This window comes from Strix aluco, chromosome 3, assembly GCF_031877795.1.
Source record: "Strix aluco isolate bStrAlu1 chromosome 3, bStrAlu1.hap1, whole genome shotgun sequence".
NCBI classification, from domain to species: Eukaryota; Metazoa; Chordata; class Aves; order Strigiformes; family Strigidae; genus Strix; species Strix aluco.
In genome coordinates, this window is record NC_133933.1 from 29,422,161 (window position 1) to 29,447,648 (window position 25,488).

The following is a 25,488-nucleotide window of genomic DNA, read 5'->3' on the forward strand; positions in this document are numbered from 1 at the left end:
AAATGTTCTCTCTATATATTTATAGCAATAAGCCAGTGCCAATCAGGACTTCAAAGCTGCCCTCTCCAGGCAGCACACTTCACAGTGACAGACCTTCCTGCTAGATAATTCCAGGTCCTTTCCATTTCATGGGTTCACCAGTGGTCATGTGCTGAGCAGATCTAGGAGTTCCCAAGCAGTAGGTCCAATTCCACCTGGGGGGTGCAGCATCCAACATAAAAACATGCCCATGAAGATCAGTTAACATGGTCATACTGTCTCCTAGTCTTCATCCACAACTCACCATTTTTCACAATGGTCAACAAAATTTGGCAGATGGACAAAGCTCTTGGAGATACAAAGTTCTTACAAGGTTTGTGAGAGTTGGTGGCCATGTAGATGACACCGACCCTCTCCGTTCCCCCTCGGGACTACCAAGAGGAGGCACATACCCAGCTGCTGAGTCCACGTCAGCAGCTATCCAAACACAACCTGCCCAGCTCTGGACTCACCTCAGCACATACTATTTCTTGACTAAATGGCAATCCAACAAGTGCAGGGAGATAACATGAAAGAGAGCTAGGGAATTACAGGGAGGACACAGGGACAGAGAATAAAGCTGAGGTACTGTGGTGGGCTGAGCCCAGAGGGTACACAGAGGAGCTGGTGGTACCATGGCAGGGATTGGGGACACACACAGGGAGCTGGAAATGCGGCACTGGTAGTGCTGGGCCATTATGGGAGCATCACAGGACATGGGTAGGAGACTGGGATTGCTGTGGTGAGGATGTCATAAATCCCTGGGGGAAAAAAGCTTTATTGGTTGTGCTGCTTGTGGGATAACTTGTCTCCTATCAACATGGGACACATGTACTTTATCTAAGCTGTGGTTGGGCACTGACAAGGAGCCAAGCGTCTGTTGGCACTCTTTGGTGACAGAGTATACAGCCCTGGCACAGCAAAAATAGCGGATGCAAGATCTGAATGCGCATATTAAAGAAGTTAAACCCAGTGTCCACACCCTGTCACAGAAATACAAAATACACATGGGAAGGAGCCAGGCACCTCACCTGGACCATGGCGCTGCGCTGCCCATCTGCTCCACTGTGAATCCGACGAACTCCAAAACACACAGTGATGGAGTCACGATGCCTTTGGGGGATGAGAGGAGGCAGGGACATGTCAGATGTTACTCCCTGGCAGCAAGCATGGTCCAGGTGCAGTAAGCGCCAGCAGCCACGGGGACCTTGCAGCAGATGGAGTGGACACCATCACATTGCCACAGAGCACAGCTCTGCTGCTGTTTAGCACCCCGGGCTTTGTCAATAGGGACTAAGTAGGATGCGGAGCACAAACAGCTCTCCCACTTCTGCAGGCAGGCTTTAACAGCTAGCCCCAGAGAGAGGCTGTGCACTGACCCAGCACACCTGCCAGGTGATACCTCTGGGGCATCACAGGTTCAATCACACCACCGATGTTCTGACTTATCCATGTCTCACCCCCTGCACTTCCAAAACAGGGGGACGTGGCCCTGTTTCCCCCCATGTTGGTGCTGCTTTGTGGTCTTTCGGGCAGTTGTACTCACTCCTGTGCCGGGAAGCTGAAGGTCTGCTCAGCCACGCCGCGGTGCCGGTGCTCTGCCATGGCAGGCCAGGCTCATCTGTATGCAGCCACTGACAGTGGACATCACACAGCCAACCTGCCTGCCCTTGAAGGCAGTGTACATAGACATATTACCCCACCCAGGCATTGCAGACAGAATCCATATATTTTCATGTTGACTGTTGCTTTGGTGGGACATTAGATATGTCCCCAAGCACTGTCACAGAAGTAGCTTGCTCTTCAGTCCACAGCCCTTTGAAAACAGGCCTGATCTTCCTGTTCTGTGCATGTGCCACTTCTCTACACTTTTTTTTAGCTTTGCCTTAAGTTCCTTGATGCCACCTGCACACTCACTACATGACAAGCGCCCCACGCACCAGTGGCTCTGTGCACTAAAGCCCTCTGCAGCTGCCAAGACAAATGCCAGCACAGCTTGTTATGCTGTTTTGTAGGGCAGAGAGGGGCTACACCTTGCTCCTAAAGACTCCTTGTCCCAGTGCCTTGTCCCAGGTTTCTGCTTTTTCAGGTGAACCATACCACCATTTTCACCAGCAGACCTGGGCACGGTAGTGACACTGATCTCCTGTGTTTGCATTAAGCACCCTGTTGGCAGCATCTCTCTGTGACCAGCACCCAGTATTTGGGGAGATGGGTATCAGTTCCTGTCACAGGCATGGGTTCATCAGGGCCATGATCCTCACTATGTTTTCCCCCTGTTTTGTTATTCACAGCAGCTCAAAGAGGGGCATAAAAATTTGCCAGGCCCTGGAGGGGCTACTTTGCCCTCACTGCATGGTGGGGCCACCACACAGTGCAGTGATAGAAAAGCCAGTCCCAGCAGGGGAAATGAATGGATGGATAACCACCTGCTGAAGAGGAAAATGCTGAGACAACTAGGTGCTATGGCAATTCGTATCCTTTCTTTGATCTCAGCTGTATCTTTGTACTGCATATAGAAAGCAAAGAGAAGAACAACAAACCTTTCTGCTAAATGACACTCTCAAATTCATTTTCCTGCTCTGTAACAGGAACAGAGGCTTGAACCCCAGCCTGCATTAATGAAAAAACAAACAAAAGCAGAAGTTCATTAGGGATGAAAGTTGCATTTCCAGCCAATTATTTATTTGCTTTTGCCTCTAAAGAGCCTATCTATGCATTGCATAGGAGCCTGTTGGAAGCACCTCCAGTAAAAGTCTTTGGTCAATTTGTTAAAACTCTTATCACAATAAACAGCAGGACTAAACAGCATATCATCCCCTTGGCCTCATCACCATCTCCTTGCTTGTTCCCATGTTGAAATCTGGAAAAACAAAATCACTCTTGCAGTTTGCCCCAGAGTTCAGCACATTCAGGCCCTGTTAGTCCATGACTAAAAACAAGTTTCAGGAGGATGGTCTACCTGCAGCCCTCCAAAAGCTATTTGAGTGAACACAGATGGAGCCCTTAGACAGACTCTTAGCTGGCAGTCCTGAACTCAGAGGGGATTTCCAGCATCTGAGGAGTTCAAGAGACTTACACTGAACCTTTTAGTTCTACTATACCTATCCCACTCTTGCAAGTCACTTGGCCTTCAGGCGAAATCACTTCAGTCTTGTTCCACACGAGTCCTGCAAACAGCTCAGCAAGGGTGGCGAAAGGGCAACGACACCAGCCAGCCAAGGAATTGCAATTTTAGTGTCCTTCCAGCCCCTGCTATTGATTCAAGCTGCTCACTGAACAAGGAAGGTACAAAGTGCCTCTGTGTGATTTCATAGCTGCTGAGGCATACGCTGGTCCACTATTTTGTCTCTGTCAACAGACAAATCCACTTTAGAAGTTCTCTAGATCTACAAGCTCCACATCTCAGCCTGTGGAAAGTACGTTCACATTATTACTGTCACCCTGCATCTTCCTCATTATTTATGTCTGGTGTTAAGCTATGCACTTACTCACTGTAAGCCCTTGCACATGTGGGAGTCCCTAGTGCACAGTGCCTCTGCGTACATTATTTTACGCCTGGAAAGAACCGAGTAATATGGGGCTTTTTTTTCCGGCAGAAGCTGTACCTGCCAGAGCTGCATCAATAATGGAGTAGTGACTAATGAACAAGGCACTCTGACAGCACGAATTATGCCAAAGAAATCACAAATTTTTCTTGATTTTTTTCTATCACATCACGTACATCCTGCAAGATAGAGACATTAAGAGTCACACAAAGTGCAATCAGATCTGCTGTTTGTAGCATCCCAGGGAAAGGTGATGGCTAAAGGTATCAAATGGAGCTTGGGACTTACCGCTTTCCATACTGCTGCAGACCACCTGTGCCATTCCACGTCTGTGAGACAAAGGTCACCAGGGCTGTTAGTGTCCTCTAAAATTAACGGCATGACTGAAAACTGGGGTCTCTGCTAACTCTGTGCTTTCTCCTTTATTTCTCCTCAGGTTTCCCAAATTTAGCATCCAGTTAAATTTGCACTGTGTCCTTCTCCCAGTATGTCCCTGGCCACTCCAGTGTCCTATGCTATGTAGGAGGGGACATGGCTTGTCCAGACAACCTGAGAGGCTGCAACAGGGTTCAGCACACACACTGATACTGCTTAGGCCCGTGTCTGTGGGGATGGAGGGTTTCATAGTGTGCAGCCCCACAGCTCACCCACGAGCCATTCCATCTTCCTGAGCTCCTCTGGGACAGGCATTAGCCCAGGACTGCAGGCAGAAATGCAAGCTCTCTCTTAAATTCCCCTTTCAAGGTAAAGACACAGGATGACTGCTGAGGGATCAACAATGTTTTCCAGCTTGGAAGCAACACTTCCTCCCCTCACACATTAGCTACGACCAGTCCTGAGTGAGCACCTTAAAAGTTGGGTTTCCCGTGCAAAGCAACAACTTTATTTCCAGCACCTACTGCCCCCCCGCCTGGTGCTGACTGCAGGGGCTCAGCCACAGCTCGCATAGCAAAACCAGCACTGGGGAAAGGCTGCTACTTCTGACTCGTTTGGCGTTAGGGATGCCAAGATGGGGTGGGAATGACACTGCACGTTCCTCCTCTGGAACGCCAGGCCACCTACACCATGACTCAGCCGAGGTGCCGCAGGTCTAAGAGGACAAAGTCAGTCTGTTTTGCCGCGGGCACCCTGCCAGGCTCACCCTACCCACGGCTGCTGCAACACCAGGTTTCTCTCACCTGCGGGAAAACAATCCCATGCCTCTTTCCCCAGCCCCAGCCCCACTCCCACGGCGAGCATTTCTGGGCTTTGCTGCTGCAGAGACAGGGGGCCCAGGCTGTCCCATAGAGCCCCCCATGGCCCACACATGGGGCTGGCCACCCTCAGCAGCACCCTGCCCAGCTGGGAGCTGCAGGATGACAGCGTGTCTGCAGGTTTTTGCAGTGCTGCAGCAGCAAAAGGGATTCAAGAGCTCAGGCCTGGTATCAACTGACTGTGAGGCTAAGCCTGAGCCAGAGCGATGTTACCCCTTGCAGACAGAGGGATTTGTGAGCAGACTGAATACTTGATATTCTGCTTTTTGCAAAAGCAGTGTTTTCATAGAGAATAATAAAGCCAAAACTCTACAAATATTTGCACACTGCTTGACTTTTTACTGGGAGTATCTTCACACATAACTGCATTCCCATACAATACTGGGAGCCTTCCCATCACACAGACAGCAGGAAGCACATGTAAGGCTGCCTGATATCACCCATTTAGCATTTCCAATGACAACACAATTATTAATCGTTAATGTCAATCACATTAAGATTCTTAAGACTATTGCACACCTGTTCCCTAGCACCACCTGGAGGCAAACTCTTGTCCTTTGCCTAATTTGGTGGAAATCGTGCCTGTAGATACAGGGTAACACATAGCTCTAACTATTCTGGGTCAAACATTCAGCAAAGATTCAGGTGTTTGCTGCTCTGAATACATGTCATAATAGAGGCAAATTATTCAAGTTTCGTTGTTTGCTGCAGGCCAAAAATTGTTTAGGAACACATGTTTAAACTTACTAAGCTAACTCTAGGCAAAAGGCAGAACAGCGCAGCTTTTCTGCTAAAGACAGCAAAAACACCTCCTGCCAATGTGGTTTTAAGAAATAGAGGAAGAAAATGTAGAGGAAACCAGAAGTTTAAGATGAATATCGCTCACATTACAGCTTTTGCTCCCTTATTTTTTTTTTCTTATCTGGAAAAATTTTTCCGCCTGCATCTTCCTCAAAACAAGAGAAAAAACCCCAACCCTTGCCTTGGAGTCCTACACCCCAGAAGGCAGACATCAGATGGTTTCAGAATAGGGCATTACAAACCATTTTGCAAAGGAGCAACCGGTAAGATGCTCTAACCAGGAAGACAGGAAGGAGTCTCATCTGAAAAATGACATAGGCACCCGAGACATAGAAGACATGCCCAAATTTTAAAGCCAAATGCTGTCATCATTAACCAGTATGATGCACGATTTGGTAGCGGAGGTGGTCATGGACTAAGTTAATACTTGTGCATTTTCTTCACTGAGATAGTAAAACTCCCCATCGGGAGACAAAGCCTCCACTTCCCTAGTGGCCCTCAGAACAATCGAGTGTCATATGTAACTTGCCTTGTTCGTTGTTGGTTTATAGTCAGCAAAGTTTTGATCAGTATTTCAACAGGCCCACATCCACACAGGTGCTGTGAGGGAGCACAAGATTCAGTTTTTAGAACACTTGCCCATGTAGCAGAATCCACAGCAGACAAGTACCACCAAGATCGCACAGAATTGGGCTTATCTCCCTTTCACATCTCCTGTCTCCTGATACTGAGCTGTCAGAAGAGTAAGTCCTTGAAATAAGATCAAACTCAGGCTTTTTCCCTTGAATATGATTCAAAAAAATAAAATACAAAAAAAAAAAATCAAAGCAAATCCTTCTCAAAATAACCAAGATCTGAGCAACTGTTAAGCTACTGTATACAAGGGAAAAGGCAAGAAGGAAGAGAAGGGCTATAATTCTCTCCAACTGTATTCTGAAGAAAATAAGATGTGTTGCTTCTGCACCACTCACAGAGCCCAGTCAACACGACATAGAGAGAATGTCCATCCGGCTGGGTTTTTTTAATGGCTTAGAAAGGGATGTGCAGTCTGCAAGTCTTAACAGGAGCTTTCGTATCAGGAGTGGGCACACAACCGTGTGACTTTCAGTCAGCAGAAACTGAAGGAATGAGAGCGACATCAAGCACCACACCACAGCCATCTCCCAGACTAAGAGCAGCTGAGCAAGGACTTTGAGAAACTAAACTGACAGTTTTGTGGTGCTCTTCTTTACAAAGTATTCATTCAGATGCATGAGAGATGAAAATAAACAACCTGTCTTTATCATAGGCAAGACATGACAATGGTGCATATCAAAGGTCTTTGAAAAATTCACTATATTCACCCCACGCATCTATGTAACACTCTGCTCACTTCTTGACCTTTCCAACAGCAAAACTCCACTTAAAGACAAGATGCACATTGGTTTTATTAATTACATGATAAATAATAGTTTTTGAAATACCATATATTTCAGTTTCTGAATCTATATCCGAAGAAAGTTCCGAAGTTTGGGGAATACTTTCAGCGCATTCTGTGTAGTCACTTCTATAACTTCTTCAACTGGAATTCCTTTAATTTTGGCAATATATTCTGCAGCAATATAAATATTTTTTGGTTCATTTCTCACCTGAAAACAAACAAAAAAATGCAGACTAAATTACAGATCACTAGCAGATCACAGGTGTTTCAGATTCAGTACTTCCTGACACACTTCAGTCACATAGTAGCATGTATGCCAGAGAAATTACATGTATTCATTCTTTTTGGATTATTTTCCCCTTTGCCCATTTCTGGAATTTCTTCTCCTTTCACAGCCTCAGGAACGCTGACTTATTCATCTCAAAATTTTCACTTGGCAACCTCCTTCATCCCTTGTACCCATGCTTACACTGCTTCACTCTCCTGTGCCAGTCTGGGATCTCCACAAGGTGTGGGTTTGGATATATGTACATAGAACTCCTTTCTCCCCATCATTTACCTGTTTGTCAGGCCCCAGAGCAGGAGAGTCAGTTTCCAAGCACATACTTTCGAGAGGTAACAGCTTCACAAGCTTCTGCTTCTTGAAGAAAATAAGACAGCTATTAAACACTTTATGCACTTAGACCTGTGTGGAACAAACATATGAGGGCAGAATATCCTCTGCATTTAAAAGGATTGTCAAAAGACTTTGGTGCCAGTGTCTCCATTTTATCTACAATTTCAGAATGGAAGCAAGAATACCAGGAGGTGCTCAGGAAGTCCCTTCAAATTAGGATTATCCTGTTTTCTATCTGAAGTACTATTTTCTAAACACTGAATCCATTGTTATTTATTAAATCATGTAGTCATACTGCACGAAATACCCTATATTTAGAGTCACCAATGCAATTTAAATTTGCTCTTTTTCTGTATATATATTTGTGCACCTTTTCTCCATCTCTTCTTTCATCCCTCAACCCCAGTTTGCTTTCCTTTCTCCAAGTTCCTCATCCCCATCTACATCCATCCCTCACACTTCCCTCACAGGAAGTGATGATGGCACAGGATAGAAACCAACTGCTAGCCCAAAATATGAAGTTAGTATAGCTTGTGGCAGCCCAGAGTAGAAATTAAAAGAGCAGTCTCACCAAATCAAGGGCCGAACCTGACCAAAGTCATCTTTAAGCAATTTAGCTGCTTCTTTGCTGGGCACACCTTTTGATAATCACAAGTTTTTAAAGGTGTGTAACTTAATCAATTGTGAGCAGATTTTCTTTTGAACTGTAAGTGCCATGGCACTGAGATAGAAATTAGTCCTTTTCCACGTGTCATGTCCCTACTCTATAAGAGTACAGTGACAGAAGCTTTCAAAGAAGAGTTCACCAGAAGCCAAATTAAAATGAGAAAAAAATGCTTATTTTCTTAACTCCTTATTCTCAGAAATAGCTGAACTGTTTTAGACAAGTTTTCCCCCCAAAACTCTAGCTAAGGCAAAAGGCCCAGGTAGAAATTTAGCCAAAGTGAAAATGTGCAACACTATAAGCAACAAACTTCTGCTGAGAAGCGTCAGGTGACAGCAACTGTACACGAGTACTGCTAGTCCCACTTCAAACTGTACAGACTTAAAAAACAAGCATATTTTTGAGCTGCACGGTGAAAAGAGTCATGTTTGCCATCATGATAATCTGTCTGCTATTACCTGCAATCCCCAAGCCGAAGCAAACCCCTTTAACCATTACCTGTTCACTCCTTATAATGGAAGGAGGAATGGAGAAGAAGTATCCAGCTTTCACCCCTTCCATCGCTACAGATGGCTTCCCATCAAACGCATGGAGCAACACCTTTGTAGCACCTCAGAGAGAAGCAGCAAACCAAGTCACTAGCAGTGTTTACCGCAGATCTGGGATGTCAGCGTACAATGGGACCTCAGTCCCATAAAGAATGAACACAGAATCTCTGCACTGTTCCTCCCAAGTTTCATATACACAAACTCATGAGGACATGGCACAACTGAAGAAATTCTATTGACAAAAGCCATGATGGAGAAAATGCATAAAAACCATACCTTGTTCCTTTAAGAGATTAATGGTTGGTCTTCCAGCTGAGCGGGAATGAACATTTCTGCACAGCAAGGAGAAGCCTGGCATTAGGAAATTCAGCAAAATACTTTTTTTTTTTAATAAACACAAACAAACTAAGAGCAGCTTAGAAAGAAAACAATTAATCTGTATTACACCTTTTATCAGGAAAAAGAATCTAGAGACAGTATATATGAATCATTTTAGCTACAGTGAAGATATAGCAACAACACAGCAAGGACAGGACACAGAAGACTGCTGTATACAAATGCAAGCATAGGGAAAATTCTATAATAAAATCTCAAACTGAAGACTGACAGGACATTAATGCCAGTTTAATCCAAGTAAGAGAAGATCCGTGGGCTCTTAGTAACTACAAATCCTGGGAAATATTTTCAGTTGTTACTGGGATCTGGCAAAGTCTCCTACTAGTATAAACAAAACCTACAAAGGCAAATCCAGTCTTCTTGCTAACTCAATCTGCTTGATCAAAACCTGTCTTTGTCCTTCTTTCTGTTCATCCGTGCTGGCAAATCTGGGAGTGAAATCTAGTCCAACCTACAGTACAAGAAGAGAAGTAAAAAATATTTACGGACCTAACACTTGACTAAACCACAATACCATATATAAAAGCAAAAAATGCTTCAAAACTGCAAGGCATTTCAAAATACATATGTTAGAGACTGCAATTAAAATGAGCTCAACTGTAGCCTAACTTGGAAAGGAATCCATTCTCAACCGTAAGCTTTTCAACTATGAAAGCATTTATGGGCAGACAGTTACTAACAAGCATATTTAACATTTTAATCTGTAACTGGCTTTCTGGGGGTTTATATTTTATTGAATATTATTTCAGATTAAGTCTCAAATCTGTATCTCCAATACAAGTAAAATTTCTGACCTGAACCTGTAGCTTTAGTCCTATCTCCAGCAAAAATTACCCATTAACTCTATACTTTTTTGATTTAAACATGTTCAGGCTAAATTTAAAGTTTGTCAAAGCAGCCCCATTCACAGTTACACCAACCTACGTCCTTGATATACTGTACAAGTTCAACATGGCAAGCTTACCTACAAAGCTCTGCCAATAACTGCTTTTCCTGCAGTCAGTGCAGAACCAGCCATAAGTCTCTCCGGTACCAACACAGAAAAGAGGCAGACTCTGCCCTAAAGTTTTCAAGCCTCAATGTTTATAAACAAATGTAAGACGGGAGACAACACATGGATACAGAGAGATGAGGGATCATAACAAAAAAGAACTGTACAAGTCGGTGAGGTGTACTGAAATCATAGCTTAGCCTGACTTTGTCAGGGAAGAAGGCAGGAAGGATCTGAATGAGGATAACAATGTGACTCAACACTTCACTGTGCCAGAGAATAGGTCAAGAGACATTCGAGTATAAGATGATATAGCATAATAATGCAATCTAAATCCACCAGCATAAACGTCATCTATTTCCTAATAATGATAATAAAAGAAAAGAGGGAATCAGGCAAATCTATGAAGGAAAGCATGTTAAGAATTACAAATCAGACTTAGCACTTCTTCAGACTGACAGCAATATTTATTGCATACACAAAACCAGGTATTCACTAAGTTTTTGTAATTCTGGTGACAGATGCTGCCAAAGCCACTGGCATTTAAACAAACTACAGAATTCTACTTACTTCTCCAATCCCCACCAATTTATCTTTGTAGAGTTCTATAAGTGGCAACGCAGCATCCAGATCCTGCAAGAACAAATTAAAGCTGCAACTCTCACTGCCCTTATAAGATGGAAGGGGCGTGAACTCAACATTATGATTAAATTGGAGTTTCCTTCATTGTTCTTAAATTCCCTACCTTAAAACTTGCTATTACTCTAAATTGTGCGGTCAGAGAGATTTTAGAAACCTTCACGATTTCCCTTCTTTACTTAATGACCTTTCATTTCAATTTATCTTTCCACAGGAGCAGAAGAGGTAATTAAAACAAGGCCCATAAAAAGCATGGTAACATTAAATAGCTGCAGACAGCTCTGCAAGTTTTTCAGGCTAAGGGCACAAAGGGTCGCCTTCCACTTCCCATGCTAACAAGGGAACATCTGCAAACACACCCACGTGCTGTTCGCTGCAAGCACTCACTTGGGATTTTTAAAACTGTTCCACTGCAGTAATATGGCCAGATGACTCCAGTGAACAATTCTGCCTTAGGACTAACACGGACAAATGAATGTGCTGACCGACCCTGGGATTTGGTCTGCTGGGTCTTCGGTCTTTTGTATTACAGAAGCACAGAAAAATCACTGGGCAAATCTGAAGTTAAATCAGGCAGACCAGAGCATCCCATCGCCTGCCGTGAGCGGTCCCAGCAGTATTTTATAGCTGCACTAATGTAACGTGCCTGCGTTTTACCTTCAAAGTAACGCTGCGCTGCTCCTCTGGCGAAACCTCTTGAACCGGGTGCACTCCCAGGCACGGCAAAACAAACCCTGGGAATCTGGACATGGAACTGGTGTCAGCGGTGCGAGAGACCGCACAGGACACCATTTAAAGTCAAAAAAGAACGGCCGGCCTGACCAAGGAAGAGGGCAGCGCGCCCCCCGGCAGCTCCCACGCCGCCAGTCGCTCCCGCCAAGGCGCGGACCCCCGTCGGCCTCGCACCTCTCCGACAGCGCCACGACGCTCCGGAACTCCCCCGCCTGCTCCGACACCACCACCAGCGCCGACACCGCCGCCTGCGGCAGACAGAAACCCCCGCCCCACTGAGGCCAGGCCGGGCCGGGCGCTGCGGCCGAGCAGGAGCGGGGAGAGGGTCGCTGCCGGCCGCCTCACCTGCTCGGCCGCCCGCACCACGGCCGCCACGTCCTGCAAGAGACACGCACCGCCTTAGCGCCGGGGCCGCGCCGCCACCGCCGCCCCGCCCGCCCCTCCGCGCCTTACCGTCTGGAAACAGGGCGCGGCGAGGTGGCAGTGGCAGTCCACCGGCCCCACCGCCGCTGCTGCTACCGCCGTCGCCATGCCGCGCCCACAGCTGAGGGGAAGAGGCGGGGAGGAGGCGGGTTTCGTTTCCGGGCCGGCATTTTCCCTGCATCCGAGGCGGGAAATGGCGGCCGCCCCGGCGCCGCCATTGTTGCCGCCGCCGGGGGAGGCGGGCGCGGGGCCGCCGCTTAGCCCGGCCGCTGCCGCTCTCCAGCGGGACCCGCGGGTGCGGTGCTGCTCGCGGCGCGGCCTAGGCGAGGTGGTGGGACTCTGCGCGCCCTTCGTGCAGGCCCTGGCCCGGGGGCAGCCGGGCGGGCCCGCGGCCGCGGAAGACGCGCTCTGGGTGAGGCTGATGGGGGGAGCGGGGCGCGGGGAGGCCCGGCCCGGCGACGGCGGGGCCTCGTCTCTGAGCGGTTTTGCCCGCCCCTGCGGGGGCCCAGCGGTGTCAGTCTTTCGCCAGGCGGGTTTGGGGAGAGGTTTCCCCCGAGGTGGCTACGCCGGGCAGGGCGGGGAGGCAGGAGGGGCCTTTCCAGCTGCAGGGGTTGCGTACCGTGCCCGGAGGATGGCTTCTGAAGCTCTCCCCTCGCTTGTAGAACTTCGAAACGGCGGTGAGGGAGAACGTTACCGTTAACGGGCAGCCCTGGGAGGAGACTTCGGATGACTCCGAGCTGCAGAGTGGTATGCGTTGGTTTCCATGAATTTCCCGCTGGATGGTCTTGTTTTGGTTTCTGCATGTGGTGTTTTTAACACCTGGGCAGTTCTTCCCCATGCTGTCTGTGGCGGTAAGGATGCTTGCGGGGCAGGTGAGGTCAAACTCCAGCTCAGATGTGCCTGTGTAAAGATCTGAAGTGCCGCACTGCGGGAGCACGATTCTCAAAGAGCAGCGCTCATAAACAAACAGAAGGGTAACCAAGATGTGTAGGGACTTGTATCCAAGAGAAAAGGAAAGGCAAAAGTGCGCTGTCTGAAGGACAGTTTCTTGTTTGACACTTCTATGAAGATCCTTGTAGATCTTGGGGCAGAAGTTCCAGCTATCACTAGTATGGTGCCTACCTAACTTAAAGGATCTGCTCTTGACTACTAGAGAAAAGTTGCTTGGAGACTCCCAAAGTATCTGATATTGACATGGGAAAAATAAAGGTTTAACTAAGTTTAATGGCAGCTGTCTTGCTGGAAAGTCTACAGCAAGCTTTTAGAAAGTCGGTATTTCAAAACAAGATTTTTCATTTGGGAGGTTAGGAAAGAAAGAGCATGTTCTTTTTCATCAGCTTCTCTTATCAGAACAAAGAGGGTATACAACGTTTCATTGAATAGGGTAAGGTGATCTATTTTTAAAGCTAAAACACAGCAACAAGATCCAAATTGGGAGGCTTCCCATCCTCTCTGGGCAATCAGTTTCTGCATTTGACAGCCCTGATGGTGCAAATTTTCTTTCCTATGTCATACGGTAATTTCCTTTACTGTAACATATCTGTTGCTTCTCATCCTTTTCCTGCACACCTCTGAGAAGAGCCTGCCTCTGTCTTCTTTAGAACCACCCTTTAGGTAGCTGAGGGTAGCAGTTGAATTACCCCCTAGACTTCTCCAGGCTGAACAAACCCAGCCCCCTGAGCTGCTTCTCATACATCACATACTCCGGATGCCAACCCTCTTGGTGTTCTTCCATTGGAATTGCTCCAGTACTTAATGACAGTCTCCCAGAGCATCCAAGCTGGGATGTTATCATCTAGGTAGGTGAGAATCCTGGCTGGATCATTGAGCTCAGAGGGTAGTGTTTAATGGTTCATACTTTTACCTTAGGGCTGATTACGAGCAGAGTTCCTCAGGTGTCTGTTCTGGGACCCATTCTGCTTAATGTCTTTACCTGTGAGCTGGAGGAGGAGATGGAAGGTGCCTTCACCCAGTTTGCAGCGGGCATCAGCCAGGGTGGCATGTGGTGAATATGCTGAAGGGCAGGCCCATTCAGGGAATGTAAACAGGTGGGAGAAACACATCTGTGGGATTCTCATGAAATGCAACAAGGACAAAATCAAAGCCCTGAATCTGAGAAGGGGTAACCCCCTGCGGGGGTACAGGATGAAAAGGACCTGGGGGTCTTGGCGGGCTAACCCTGGGCCAGCCTAATATATAGTGTTAACAGGAGTGTAGTTGGTAGATCCAAGGAAGTGATTATTTGCCTTTACTCAGCACTTACTAGAGCACACCTGGAGTAGTGCACTCATTTTTGGACTCCCCGGTATAGGAAAATTGTGGATAAACTGGAGTGAGTTCGTCAGGGGCTGCCAAGACATCCCAGGGACTGGAGCACTTGCCCTGTGAGTTGGGACTGAAGGAACTGGGCTTGTTTAGCATGGAGAAGACAAGCCAGCCTTCCAGTACCTACAAGGAAGTTACTGAGAATATGGAGCCAGGGTATTTATTGAGGTGCATAGAGGCAAGGGCCATAAATTAAAAGGGGAGGTTCTGACTTAATGTAAGAAAGTAAAAATTCATTATTGGGATAACTGAGCATTGGAAAAGGTTGCCCAGAGAGCTGTGTCATCTCCAGCGCTGAAGGCTTCCAAGAACCAGCTGGGCAAAAGTGTCCTGAGCAACCTGGTTTGAACTGGGTCTTGATCCTGCTGTGAGCAGGAGGCTTGAGTCCCAGGAGCCCTCCGGGGACTCTTCCACCTGAGTGACCTCATGCTGGGGCCTTTGGCCAAGATCTCTTCCTATCAAGAGACCCTGGTAGTATGTCTGTTGCTACTATTTAATATACAAATTAGGTAAATGTTTAAAATTGCTATATAATCATCTATTAATATGTAATATATACAATATGTTTAGAATTACTGTCTTTTGAATAATAGCAGTGGAGACTCTTGGTAGTCTGGTGTCCAAAGGAAATTTCAGTGTGATTCATTTGCTCGTCTGTGTTAGCGTTGGATGTTCTTCGCAACTTGATGCTTTTTACAGTTGCACAAAGTTGAAAATACAGATGTATTGAACTGGCTATGGAGAAAGAGCTTGAACTGGTTTTTGGTCAGGAAGCTTCTTCAGTTTTAGTTCTAGAATGATAAAACTCCAACTCTTTTGACTACTGGTCTCACGATGCAAAATGCTGGACCGATTCAGGCTCACTTCGCTAATTCAAATTTGTTCAAAAATTCTTAACAGGGAAACATTGTCTAGATGGATGTTATTTTCAGTACGTTATCCTTTGTCTGTACAAGTCTGTACAACTTTATGCCAGCTGAGATACTGTCATCTTCCTGCAGCTGGCATAAAGCAGGTATGAGGACTTTTTAATTTGACATACATTTACTCATGTGCCTATCTCTGATCCAGTTTGAATCACCAAGTGATTTGGCATTTTGTGCCTTCGGTGTTTATGATGACCAATGGCTCAAGACTTTCCTCTCTGTACTTAAATGATTTTATTGTGGTCCTAAAACAAACACACAAAACAAACCCACAGACTCTTAAAACCTTGATTTTGCCTTTCTAAGGTTTATGATCACCTGATTCTGCACAGATTGACCAAGAGAGGGTGCTCAAAATCCATTCTTTGCCACTAGATTGAAAACATTGTATGGCTTGCAAGTTGCTTGCAACACATTACTGGGAACAGTGAATTTAAATGCTAAGGAGTTTGCAAAATTAAATTAAAAAATGAAAAAGCAAGACTATTGTCAATGTTTCAAATCTGCACTGCGGGAGGAAAATTATAGGAGTATGCAGATGGAAGAATCTAGAAATACGCACTACATTTCAGTTATAGTTAGAATATAAGATTGAGCAGTTAATTCTGTTTTCTTCTATAACTTCATTTTTTATAGTTTGTGATGATGGCATGTGATGTCAGGAAGGTGCAGGCATTTACCTGTCTAAATTTTGAAACCAGCTTTAAAACAGTATCTTAAACTTTTGACATTGTTATGTTTAATTGCAATCTCAGAGTAACTAAGTATCTTCAGTAGGGTAAGAGTACTAAAACCACCAGTTGACAGCTGAAAATATGTGCTAGGTATTTAGTCTAATCTAAACGATTGGAAAAGCAAGCTATGAAAATTAGCTCCTTCTACGTACAGTCCCTTGGGCCTCGGATGTTCAAAGCAGACATGTTTTGGGTTTTGCACACTCCTTGTGACTAGTAATTACAGATGTTGTCAGGATGCAGAGTATTTCCAGGAACTGTGTTTCATTAAGGTGACAATATACATATTGTCACAGTAAACTGCATATTTGTGCTCTATATGATATAAAATCAGTTAAGCTTCAGATTACTGTTTGGACAGTTGGTGTTTGTTTAATGCTTGTAAATTACACAGATAAACCATTTTTCTTGCTGCATCTTGCACTGCTTTTCTTCAGTTGAAAAACAAGTTATCTCAAAAGATAGCCATTTCTTTGCGAGACTTTCTTCATAGATTCAGAGTCCTTAGAGAAATAAGGTTTTGATTTTTTTTTTTTTCCCCAGATGGTTCTCTGCCTCCTCACCCCCCCAGCACATTTGCTTTGAAAGTAACTGGCCAACATCAAGTTGTGCTCCAATTTCTGTATCACCTTTACAAGGAGATTCAAGACATTTATATATGTTACATATGTTGTATATTATATATATGTGTTATATGAATATGTTATATATTCAAGACATATCTTCATTGATAATTGTCCTTGATTTCTTGTTTCAGATCTAAAGCTTTTTTTTTCTTTATAACTTTGTCTCAAATTAAAAAAAAAAAGTTGTAGGAGAATTCCTACAATAACTTTGCGTGTTTGTCATTTTTAGGTTCCAGCATTAAAGTGCTTGAAGATCAATTTGATGAACTAATAGTAGAGACAGCAACAAAGCGTAAGCAGTGGCCTAGGAAGATACTGGTGCATGCTATCCAGACCATGAAAGCAGAGCAAGAGATGTTGGTGAGTAACCTAAGATTTTCAGAAAACCTTGTGGAGCTTGAAGAAATGTCATCTGTGTTGATCTTTAAGCTCCTTCCTGTAGTTGCTTTTAATTCTTTGTCATATAATTAAATTGAGCTTTGCATTAATTGGTTCTTCAGTAAAATGAGGATTACTACAAAGTTTTGTGACTGTGAGTGAATTGGGCCTATGGCACAGTTCAGCAAGTTACTTAACCAGTTACTTCAACATGATGACTCATGATTTACAAGCCAGTATGCACCTACTTATCTTGTCAAATCCAGGTTTCTGAAATCCTTGGCTGAAGACTGGTTGAAGTACTAAATGTTATAATACATACAGATAGCTATTATCATGTCCAGTACATGACTGTTAAAAAGGTGTCTGTGTTTTCCTAAGCACTTTTGTTGAGCTGATAACTACATTATGTACATTCAGTAAAGAAAGAAAAAAAAAAAAGTGGATTATTGAATAGGTGCAGTAATTTCTCTGGTTTTTTGACACTGCATGTAAAGTAATTACTAGCATTAAACAACCCAGTCATGTCCTTGGTTGCATCTTTCTTGCAGTTACGTTAGGCCTGCCTTTTGCTTATCTGCTGATGAATTACAGTCAATTTCCTTTGGAAAAAAAAAAAAAAAGGACAAGAGACAGTGGGTACAAGTGGAAATACAGGAAATTCCATTTAACCATTTAAAAAATAAATTAAAAAAAAATAACTGTGAGGTTAGTCAAACACTGGCACAGGTTGCTTAGCAAGACTGTGGAGTGTCCATCCTTGGAGATACTCAAAACCTGACTGGATGATGCCCTGAGCAACCTTCCTAGTTGGCCCTGCTTTCAGTATGGAGTTGGACTAGACCATCTTCAGAGGCCCTTTCCAACCTCAGCTATTCTATGATTCTAAGCTAAAGAAGACAGGGACTTTTTTTAGAAAGTTATTTAAGAGCCTGCAATGCATTTCTGAGGACTGAAATTGGCAAAAGTCTCTAGGTTAGCCAAGCACAGATGATTTACAAAGGGCATGGGCACGTATTTGTCTTAAGCCTGAGATATTTTCTACATATATTGCCTTGTGTGATCTCTCTGTTTTGTCGATATACCAAGTATGTAAAACAAACAAAAAATCAACTAAAATAAAATAGCTATTGCATAACACCAAGATCTAAGAAGACCTTTTGATCTTTCTGCGAAGGGACTCTACCCGAGTCCCAAAGTGGATTGGTTATTTAGAATGCCTCTCATGCTACCTTTTTGCTCTTGCTGACCTCTTCAAATTTTACACTGCCACAACTAGATGATTATTTTAATTAAAAGTGTCTGCAAAATACAGCAAGTTTTTAGTTTATCTCTGTAAATGAAGTAGCTTTTTTCCCCTCTCAGCTACTTCTGTGAAAGTACTAGTGGTTTCCCTGCTTTGGGTTGAGAAATCTTTATGTTCTTTTTTGACCCTAGCTACTCTTGTGATGCATGTTCTCTGAGGCATATAGAGCAGCTATGCAGATGCAGTATTTAACTGCAGTTTATCTGGAGAGAACCACTCATTTCATGTGACGATCTCCATGTAATTGCCGAAGCAAGAGATCATCCTGTAGGTTTTCAGTCAATAAATTCTGTTATTTTTGAGGATAATGCAAGCCATGTTTGTTCTTCTGCTTGGAGCTGTTACTGTAAACTTGCTAAGAAGCTGTGTGAGCTGTGAAAAACTCGCTCTGGTAAAACTACAGGGAGGAATAATTAACTTTCATCCTACATGGTTTTGGTTGAAGAAGATTGAGGGAGGACAGCTTCTGAAGTGGAGAAAAATACTAACCTGCAGATGATATAGCTTACATTCCCATGTCTTTGCTTTGTTTCCTTCTTCCCTGGTAGTTACTTCTAATTCCACCTTTAATATAACTAAATACTAGTTTTATTCATTATTTATTATTAGTTAACTTCATGTCACAATTAGCTGATGTCAAGTCACAAGACTCACAGTAGGACCAAAGAGCCAGAGAGCCTGGCCTGTGAAGGAGAGTGTTCTTATTCATGCATAAATAATTACAGGGTTAGAATGTAGTCATTTAAATAGTTTTCTTTTTCTTAGCTTTTTGTCTTAATGTACCCATTGTTCGAGTTTGCTCCTCTGTGAAAGCGTACTGTTTTTGTGAATGGCTCCTTGGAAGCCAGAGCAGCTCTTTTTCCTCAGTTGTGCAGCAGGTGGCAATGCTTCTTCCAAAATGCCTGGATTTCAGTTTAGTTCTCATGCTTTAATAATTAGAATTCTGCAGACTGAGGCAGCTTTTGGAGACATGTTTGCAGTGAACTTCACTGTGTTAAGCAGAACACTGTTTCCAGTAACTGAGTATCTATAAACTGTACCTCTAATACATGCTTTATCTAAATAATGCCACCACCATCTCCTTGTATTAGCTTTTCTCTGTTGCTCTGACTGCTATCTGTATAGTAGATATCTATTAAACCAAAAGCGTATTTCAGAATGTTTCTTTTTTTTGAATGTGCAGAAGCTCTACCAGCCTGTCGTAACACCAGAAGAGATAAGATCACAGCCTTCTCAAGGTAAAGATTTTGTGGGGAGGGCAACTGTGCTGAGGGAACACTACCTACCTTACTGGCTGGCTGTAAATGTTTAAGAATCTTTCTTTAAACGCATTTAAAATTATTGACTCTTTAAATTATTAACTAAAATAGTTTGTCATAGCTGAACATATTGCTGCATCAGTTTGTTGTACCCCTTTCTCCTCTTCTAAGTGCTGCCTGCTGTTAGGCACTATATGTAAAGGCAGAAGCTGGCTGCTGTGTGGGTAGTGGATAGAAGTTGTCACAGAGCTACCCTCAATAGGTTTTCTTACTTCTTTTCTTCACCACTGGTAGAGGCCAGATGGGGAACTAGATGTATCGCTGACATTATACTTTGGCCGTTCTTGTGTTCCTTTTACATGAATACTAGAAATGCTTCAGTCTCTCTTCCTAATCAGTCGGTTTCTCCAGGGAATTGAAAGCAGTTGTGTAGTACTCAGTGATGGCAGCGTTGACTCTCCTAACTTGCAAAGTAGGCATCAAATTTTATCCTGCCTGTGTCATTTGTAAGTGTTGATGTAAGTGAACAAAGCTGCAAATGACATCCTAAGTTTGCTACATGCTTTTGAAAGATTCCTTACCGAACTCCTTGGAACAAGGTGGTGTATTTTGCAGTTGGTGATTGGGATATGCTTTTTTGAGGCTGGTCTTAAGAGATTGAAAGTTTTATCTTGCCTGTTCATAAGTATTGAAAAATGACAGAATTAACCAGTGCTGTTCTAAGGTGGAAAGTGTGGTTACAGAACCCTCACTACAGATGCTGCACATGATGTAAAGCTGGTGTCACAAGCAGTGGTGTTAAAGTTTGAGAAGCTGAGCTTAATCTTCTAGTTCTCACCCTGCTGATCTGACTTCACTCTAGGCATTGTTTCCTCTTTGTAAACAGGAGACTGCTTCCAGAAATGCCAGCCTGTGCAGCAAAGCAGCTAACAGGAGCAGTAAAGAGCCTCACTTCATATCTGGGTTCCTTTTGGTTTCTGGTGTCCAGATCTATGCTTTTCTGATGTGAATTAACTATGTAACAGCTTGCACTATGGTGCTCCCTTTTTAGGTTGGGTAACGGCAAAGTCTAGCCAAGATAGCATAGAGTTTGTGCTGAATTTTAGTATTATGTAGTCTTTGGGAAGTTTATGTATCCCAGTTTAGCAAGTACAGTGGCCAGAAACCAAAAATGTTTAGATTACTCAATACCTTTCATTTCCTTTTTTCATTTCCCTATGTTTTGGGAAGCCTTGAACACTGAGGAATATAATGCTGTCCGTGTCAAGCCGAACTCCTGCAGCCAAATTTCATTTAACTGTGTGTCAGTCTTTCTGTATAACTGGAGTAACCCAAGTAGTTATTTTTACTTTTACTTAACTCCTTCCTTGCTATTTCATAGGGTCACTAGTCTTCTAACCCCAGTACTCTCCTGTAAGAATGCTTCACTATGGACATAGCCTTTTAGAGAATGTCTGTTCATAGGCCTCTGTGGTGTGTTTAAAGAGACTGCTGTTGGACAGGTTTTCCTTCCAAACTCTGAATGCTGGTGCATTTTAGCATCCATGTTGATATGTGGGATTATGCATTCCTAAACCGTGTCTGATCAGTGCATTGGGCATGCAGACAGGCAATTTAACAAAACACTGGCCCTTGCTGCTTACTATGTTTCAGCAGGGGATCGCTGTCAGCCTGAGCTAGAATACAGTGATTGTCTTAAGTTGTCTTCAGTAGTGCTAATGAGATTGACTTCAAAGCAGAATACTGTGTTTAACCCTGAGAGGGTTTAGGGGGGTGTGTACCATCTAACATTGTACCCTACTGCAGGCACTGGTGAAACCCTACAGAAAAATAATAGTAGCGGTGGTGAGGCAGCTTAGTTCCCAGGGGCGTGCTTGCTTCTCTGCTGATTTTAAGTCTTTGTTGATGGCATAGCATTGCAGACTGGATAATGCTGGAGAACATGCAAAACAGTTTTATAATAACTTCAGAGTTTAATTATTGAGTAAAGAATTATTATTGCTTGTAAATCAATCATCAAAAACATATATTGTGTTGATAATCTTATCATATTGCTACTGCAATCAAATATGTGCCATTTTCCCCCCGTATTCTGCACCTGCTGCCTGCTTCAGCATTCCTGAAAGCTTCTTTTTGTTTCTTTTCTTATTAACCCAGCAGAATTAATGCAGTTCATGTTGTTTATGCTTGGTTCTTTTTTATTCTTGGTGTTAATGCTTGTTAAGTTAAGCCAGGAGAAAAACGTAGCCTTCATTGGAAAAGCTGACTTGTTGGAGCTGTAAGATTACTTTTTCCCCTCCTTAAAATGGGTTTCCTTCATTTCATTTTCTCCACAGTTGTGTTTAGTCTCCTTCTTTTGTGCATTTTTATCAAATGTAATAGGAACTTGAAGGGTTTGAAGACATCTTTTTTTTTGTTTATAACTGTTCCTTTATGTCAAATACTGTCTTTGTGTCTCATGTTTTATACAAGCTGTAGGTTTTCTAATGAAGAACTTTGTGGCTTGCTGTAGTTGAGACTGCTAGACACTGCTATGTTTTAAGTGATAAAGAGTAACAATAGTAAGATTAAACATACAAAGTGTCATCCTCAATGCTATAATGAAAGGGATGTGCTGTAGGTTTGTTTTGTACAGGAACTCCACTGCTTTTCTGTCTGATACCTAAGAAGTTGATAGCAAGTATTGGGGGGAGGGAGTTATGTTTCAGAAGTTTATTTGGGCTTTATGTTTTTCCGTAGATGCTTACATCGCAGATCTGAAGCAGGTGACAGAAATGGCATCCCAACAGATCAGTGGAGCAATGAAGGTGAGATCTCTGTGGTCCAAGAGGCTTCTTTTTAGTTTCTTGATCTGATAATATGTCACAAAACAGGAGTTCTGACTCATCTTGGTTATAGTTTTGTACAAAAAAGCCTGCATGTGTACTTTTGAAGCAAGTACATCTCTAGGTTTGGACTGCTGAAGTTGTATCTGTAAAGCATTCCCCCTCACATGGTGGTAAGGAAGATTATCCTGTGGCTGTAGGAAATGTTTTTTACAGATATTTTAGAACCTGCAGCATTTGAAAAATAAAACCGTTTTTGAAGACCTGTACAACTTCATACAGCACGTGACATTTATTACTTCAGTACCAGCTTAGACATGAATCAGGGTGTTCCTATGATGCTTATTCAGCTTAGAGATGTGACAAAGGAGCATTTAAACTTGGCATGCTCTTTGCATGGCCTCTGAGTGCAGGCCCTGGTCACTGTTAGGCTGGTAGGTAGCTCTGAGTTCCCAACCTTCACCTGACATCCTCAGGATCATCTCTGCAGACACTGAAGCTTTTGTGCCTGTCAGAATCTAATTAACATATTTCGTTCATTGTAGCCATTACTTTTCCCATGTAACTTGAGATACTTGGGTTTGTTTTCTGCAGTCTCTCCCAGCGCTAATAGAAAGAGCAGAAGGTTTTTCCCAAGCATTAACTTGGCAACCAACCTTGGAACTCTGCAAGCTGCGACAAGAAGTCTTTGCTGGTTGCAAGACGAAGGAGGAAAATAACGTCCAAAACTTCATATCACCAGGAGAAGTCACACCAACAGACACTGATACTTGTAAAAGTCCTTATGTTTTGCTAAAAAGAAAAAAAGCTGCCAGTTCACCAGAAAGAAGACGCTACCCACTTCGACGGAGGAAGATTACTCTCAGCACATGAATTTCTCATTTAGTATTTTCAGATTGGAATCTCACTTGTACTCTTGTTCAGTGTGCTGACTCTTTTTTTCTTAAAACTTCGTCTCCCCTCTAATTCAGTGCTATACGTGGGAGCTTCCTTAATTACTTAGTCTTCAATCCTTTTAAATATTTGGTTTTACTGTCGCTGATGCTATATGAAAGCCTACACATAGCAGTAGCAGCCGATATCCAGCCAGTGCATTTGCAGATTAACTCTTATTTTTTGCTCTTTCATTACAGCGCTTAGCTGGAGTCCTCATGGTTCTCAGAGTTTGTGCACAGGCTTGATGTATGTGGGTAGTCTTTTAGTAAACCACTAAGTGCTCATTTACATTAAGCATGTTGCTAAAGAGGTTGGAGAATGCCTAGTTCTCCTAATGCACCTTCATTTATTACTGAGTCAGGTGACTATTTTCTTAATAAAAAGAAATTCACACTGGAGCATATTGATATGATGTTGCAGTTTTTAGAAAATCCACACATAAATGTGATATTGATCCCTGCTATTCCACCTTTCTGGAATTTATATCAGCTGGTCTTATTTATAGTCATATTTGTTTAAACTTGGATTTTTAGTAGTTGTATGTATTTACTTCCAGTGTGCTCTTTTGAACAAGAATTCAACCATCTGCATCTTACCATCTGATATTTCGTTTCATGTAATCCAATTATGCAGTCTGGGGGTTTCCTGGACAATATTTCTACACATTACAGGATCTTTACTTGGGTCATGTATGCATTTGTGATGTTTGACTAAACTTCAAAGATCAGTAGGGACTACCAGTAAATGGTATTAAGTTGAGCTAGCTTACTTTATTTTTTTTCTTTACACTTTAGTACCTAGACAACTGCACAGTAGTACTAAATTGAGCATTGTGCCTTAACCATTCATAAATTTTTCTAGCTTATGATTGCATGTGTTTGCAGTAAATACTCCTGTCTAATATGTAGTATATTTCTCACACAGTAAATGGACTTTTTTAGAAGCTTTATTAATGAAATGTACTGTGGGAAGAAGATGGGTCCAAGTTAATGTCTAAGAGACTGAAAAGTTTCAAGAAAATGTGTGACAGATTTTAGCATTGATTATTTTGTAAAGGTGAGCATCTGTATTGAGACTCTGTATATTTCATCATATGTAAATATTTGTTTCTCGTCGCTGTTGTATATACAAATGTGTGTTTTTATACAAAGGAAATTAAATCAATTAAGGAAGATCAAAGTTTCAGATAATGTTGTCAGTTCTAATCCTGGAATAGCTGGTGACTGGACAGTGAGCGTACTTCAGAAGACATCTGTGTTAAATTTTGGCTCGAGTAACTGAAGTAGTTCCATTTACCGCCTTTGAACTCACAACTGTTATTAATCTCAAGGCTACAAAGCGTCTAATGTAAGAGAGAACAGGATGTGAGAGGGGCTGGAGCTGCGAAGCTGTGGAACGTGTGACTGGGACGGTTTTTCACACAGCGACTTGCTATTCTAGCTGCTCTGAGTACGCGTGCTCCGTGCTGCCTTGAAAATCCCCGTCATGGCTTTCTTCACCAAGATCCACACATACTCTTTAACCTGAGTGTGCCCTGACTAAGATGAGCCCTGCAAGATTTTGTATGGCTGCTGTTACAGTATTTGAACGTTTTCTATGTTAATAGGAAGATTCCCCGCTATTCACTGCAAATGATAATAGGCAAGTACAGAAAATAGCTAGAAATAAGCACATCTCTTTGCGGGGATCCCTTCAAAATGGCCAAGGTAGGACAAATGCCTTAAGAAATAAGGGAGAGCACTGTGGATTAAGACTTAGTGAGTCAAGGGATTCACCCCACAGTGCGTGTTAGTGTTAAGAGATTGCAGGATACGTGGGTCCGCGTGGATTTGAAGGAAGGGGGAATGCATGCCCTGAGCTAGGGCAGTCGGGCCTTGTTCCACAGCCCTTGTTTCAGCTACAGCTGGGTGGAAACAAAACAAATGCATCTGGAAACACCAGCCAAATAAACAGTGTAAAGAAGGATAAAGAAAGCAAGATTCCAAGCGCAGCACATAAACTACAAATCTACAAATCTCCAATGGCTACTTTTGTCCAAAAGTAGCCAATGGAAGGTGTCAGAGGACCTCCCTTTAAATGCCAGTTCTGTGATGAGCTAAACTCGACACTTGAATATTCAGCTGT

At 43.3% G+C, this 25,488-nt stretch overlaps 2 protein-coding genes across 7 annotated transcripts; one reads left to right on the forward strand and one right to left on the reverse strand.

Annotated features, from left to right (window-relative positions):
• Positions 1-2,756: 2,756 nt before the first annotated feature.
• TATDN3 (TatD DNase domain containing 3) lies at positions 2,757-12,190 on the reverse strand. 6 transcript variants are annotated; one of them, XR_012622429.1, is made up of 13 exons: positions 12,080-12,190; positions 11,972-12,004; positions 11,801-11,874; positions 11,552-11,636; positions 10,826-10,888; positions 9,606-9,715; positions 9,145-9,200; positions 8,819-8,931; positions 7,600-7,680; positions 7,084-7,248; positions 6,150-6,220; positions 3,855-3,895; positions 2,757-3,745 (listed from the first exon to the last, which is right to left on the reverse strand). XR_012622429.1 is itself a non-coding variant. In XM_074817938.1 (11 exons), the coding sequence occupies exons 1-10, from the start codon at positions 12,155-12,157 to the stop codon at positions 7,105-7,107; spliced, it is 837 nt and encodes a 278-aa protein (XP_074674039.1). In that variant the 5' UTR covers positions 12,158-12,190; the 3' UTR covers positions 5,136-6,220; positions 7,084-7,104. The 6 variants fall into 6 exon arrangements, 4 of the variants coding, with proteins under 4 accessions (XP_074674039.1, XP_074674040.1, XP_074674042.1 ...); XR_012622427.1 differs by lacking the exon at positions 2,757-3,745 and having other exon boundaries at positions 3,840-3,895; XM_074817938.1 differs by lacking the exons at positions 2,757-3,745; positions 3,855-3,895 and having other exon boundaries at positions 5,136-6,220.
• A 33-nt stretch (positions 12,191-12,223) lies between these two features.
• NSL1 (NSL1 component of MIS12 kinetochore complex) lies at positions 12,224-24,543 on the forward strand. The gene is made up of 6 exons (XM_074817937.1): positions 12,224-12,461; positions 12,712-12,796; positions 16,890-17,020; positions 19,528-19,582; positions 22,343-22,410; positions 23,023-24,543. The coding sequence occupies exons 1-6, from the start codon at positions 12,243-12,245 to the stop codon at positions 23,299-23,301; spliced, it is 837 nt and encodes a 278-aa protein (XP_074674038.1). The 5' UTR covers positions 12,224-12,242; the 3' UTR covers positions 23,302-24,543.
• Positions 24,544-25,488: the final 945 nt, after the last annotated feature.

Coding starts and splice junctions, on each gene's coding strand:
- TATDN3 (XM_074817938.1), bottom strand. CDS start 12,157: ATGGCGACGGCGGTAGCAGCAGCGGCGGTGGGGCCGGTGGACTGCCAC. Junction 11,875..11,971: donor TGGTGCGGGCGGCCGAGCAG/GTGAGGCGGCCG, acceptor TGTCTGCCGCAG/GCGGCGGTGTCGGCGCTGGT. Junction 9,201..9,605: donor AGAAGACTGGATTTGCCTTT/GTAGGTTTTGTT, acceptor CTTGCTGTGCAG/AAATGTTCATTCCCGCTCAG.
- NSL1 (XM_074817937.1), top strand. CDS start 12,243: ATGGCGGCCGCCCCGGCGCCGCCATTGTTGCCGCCGCCGGGGGAGGCG. Junction 12,462..12,711: donor CCGCGGAAGACGCGCTCTGG/GTGAGGCTGATG, acceptor CCTCGCTTGTAG/AACTTCGAAACGGCGGTGAG. Junction 12,797..16,889: donor TGACTCCGAGCTGCAGAGTG/GTATGCGTTGGT, acceptor TGTCATTTTTAG/GTTCCAGCATTAAAGTGCTT.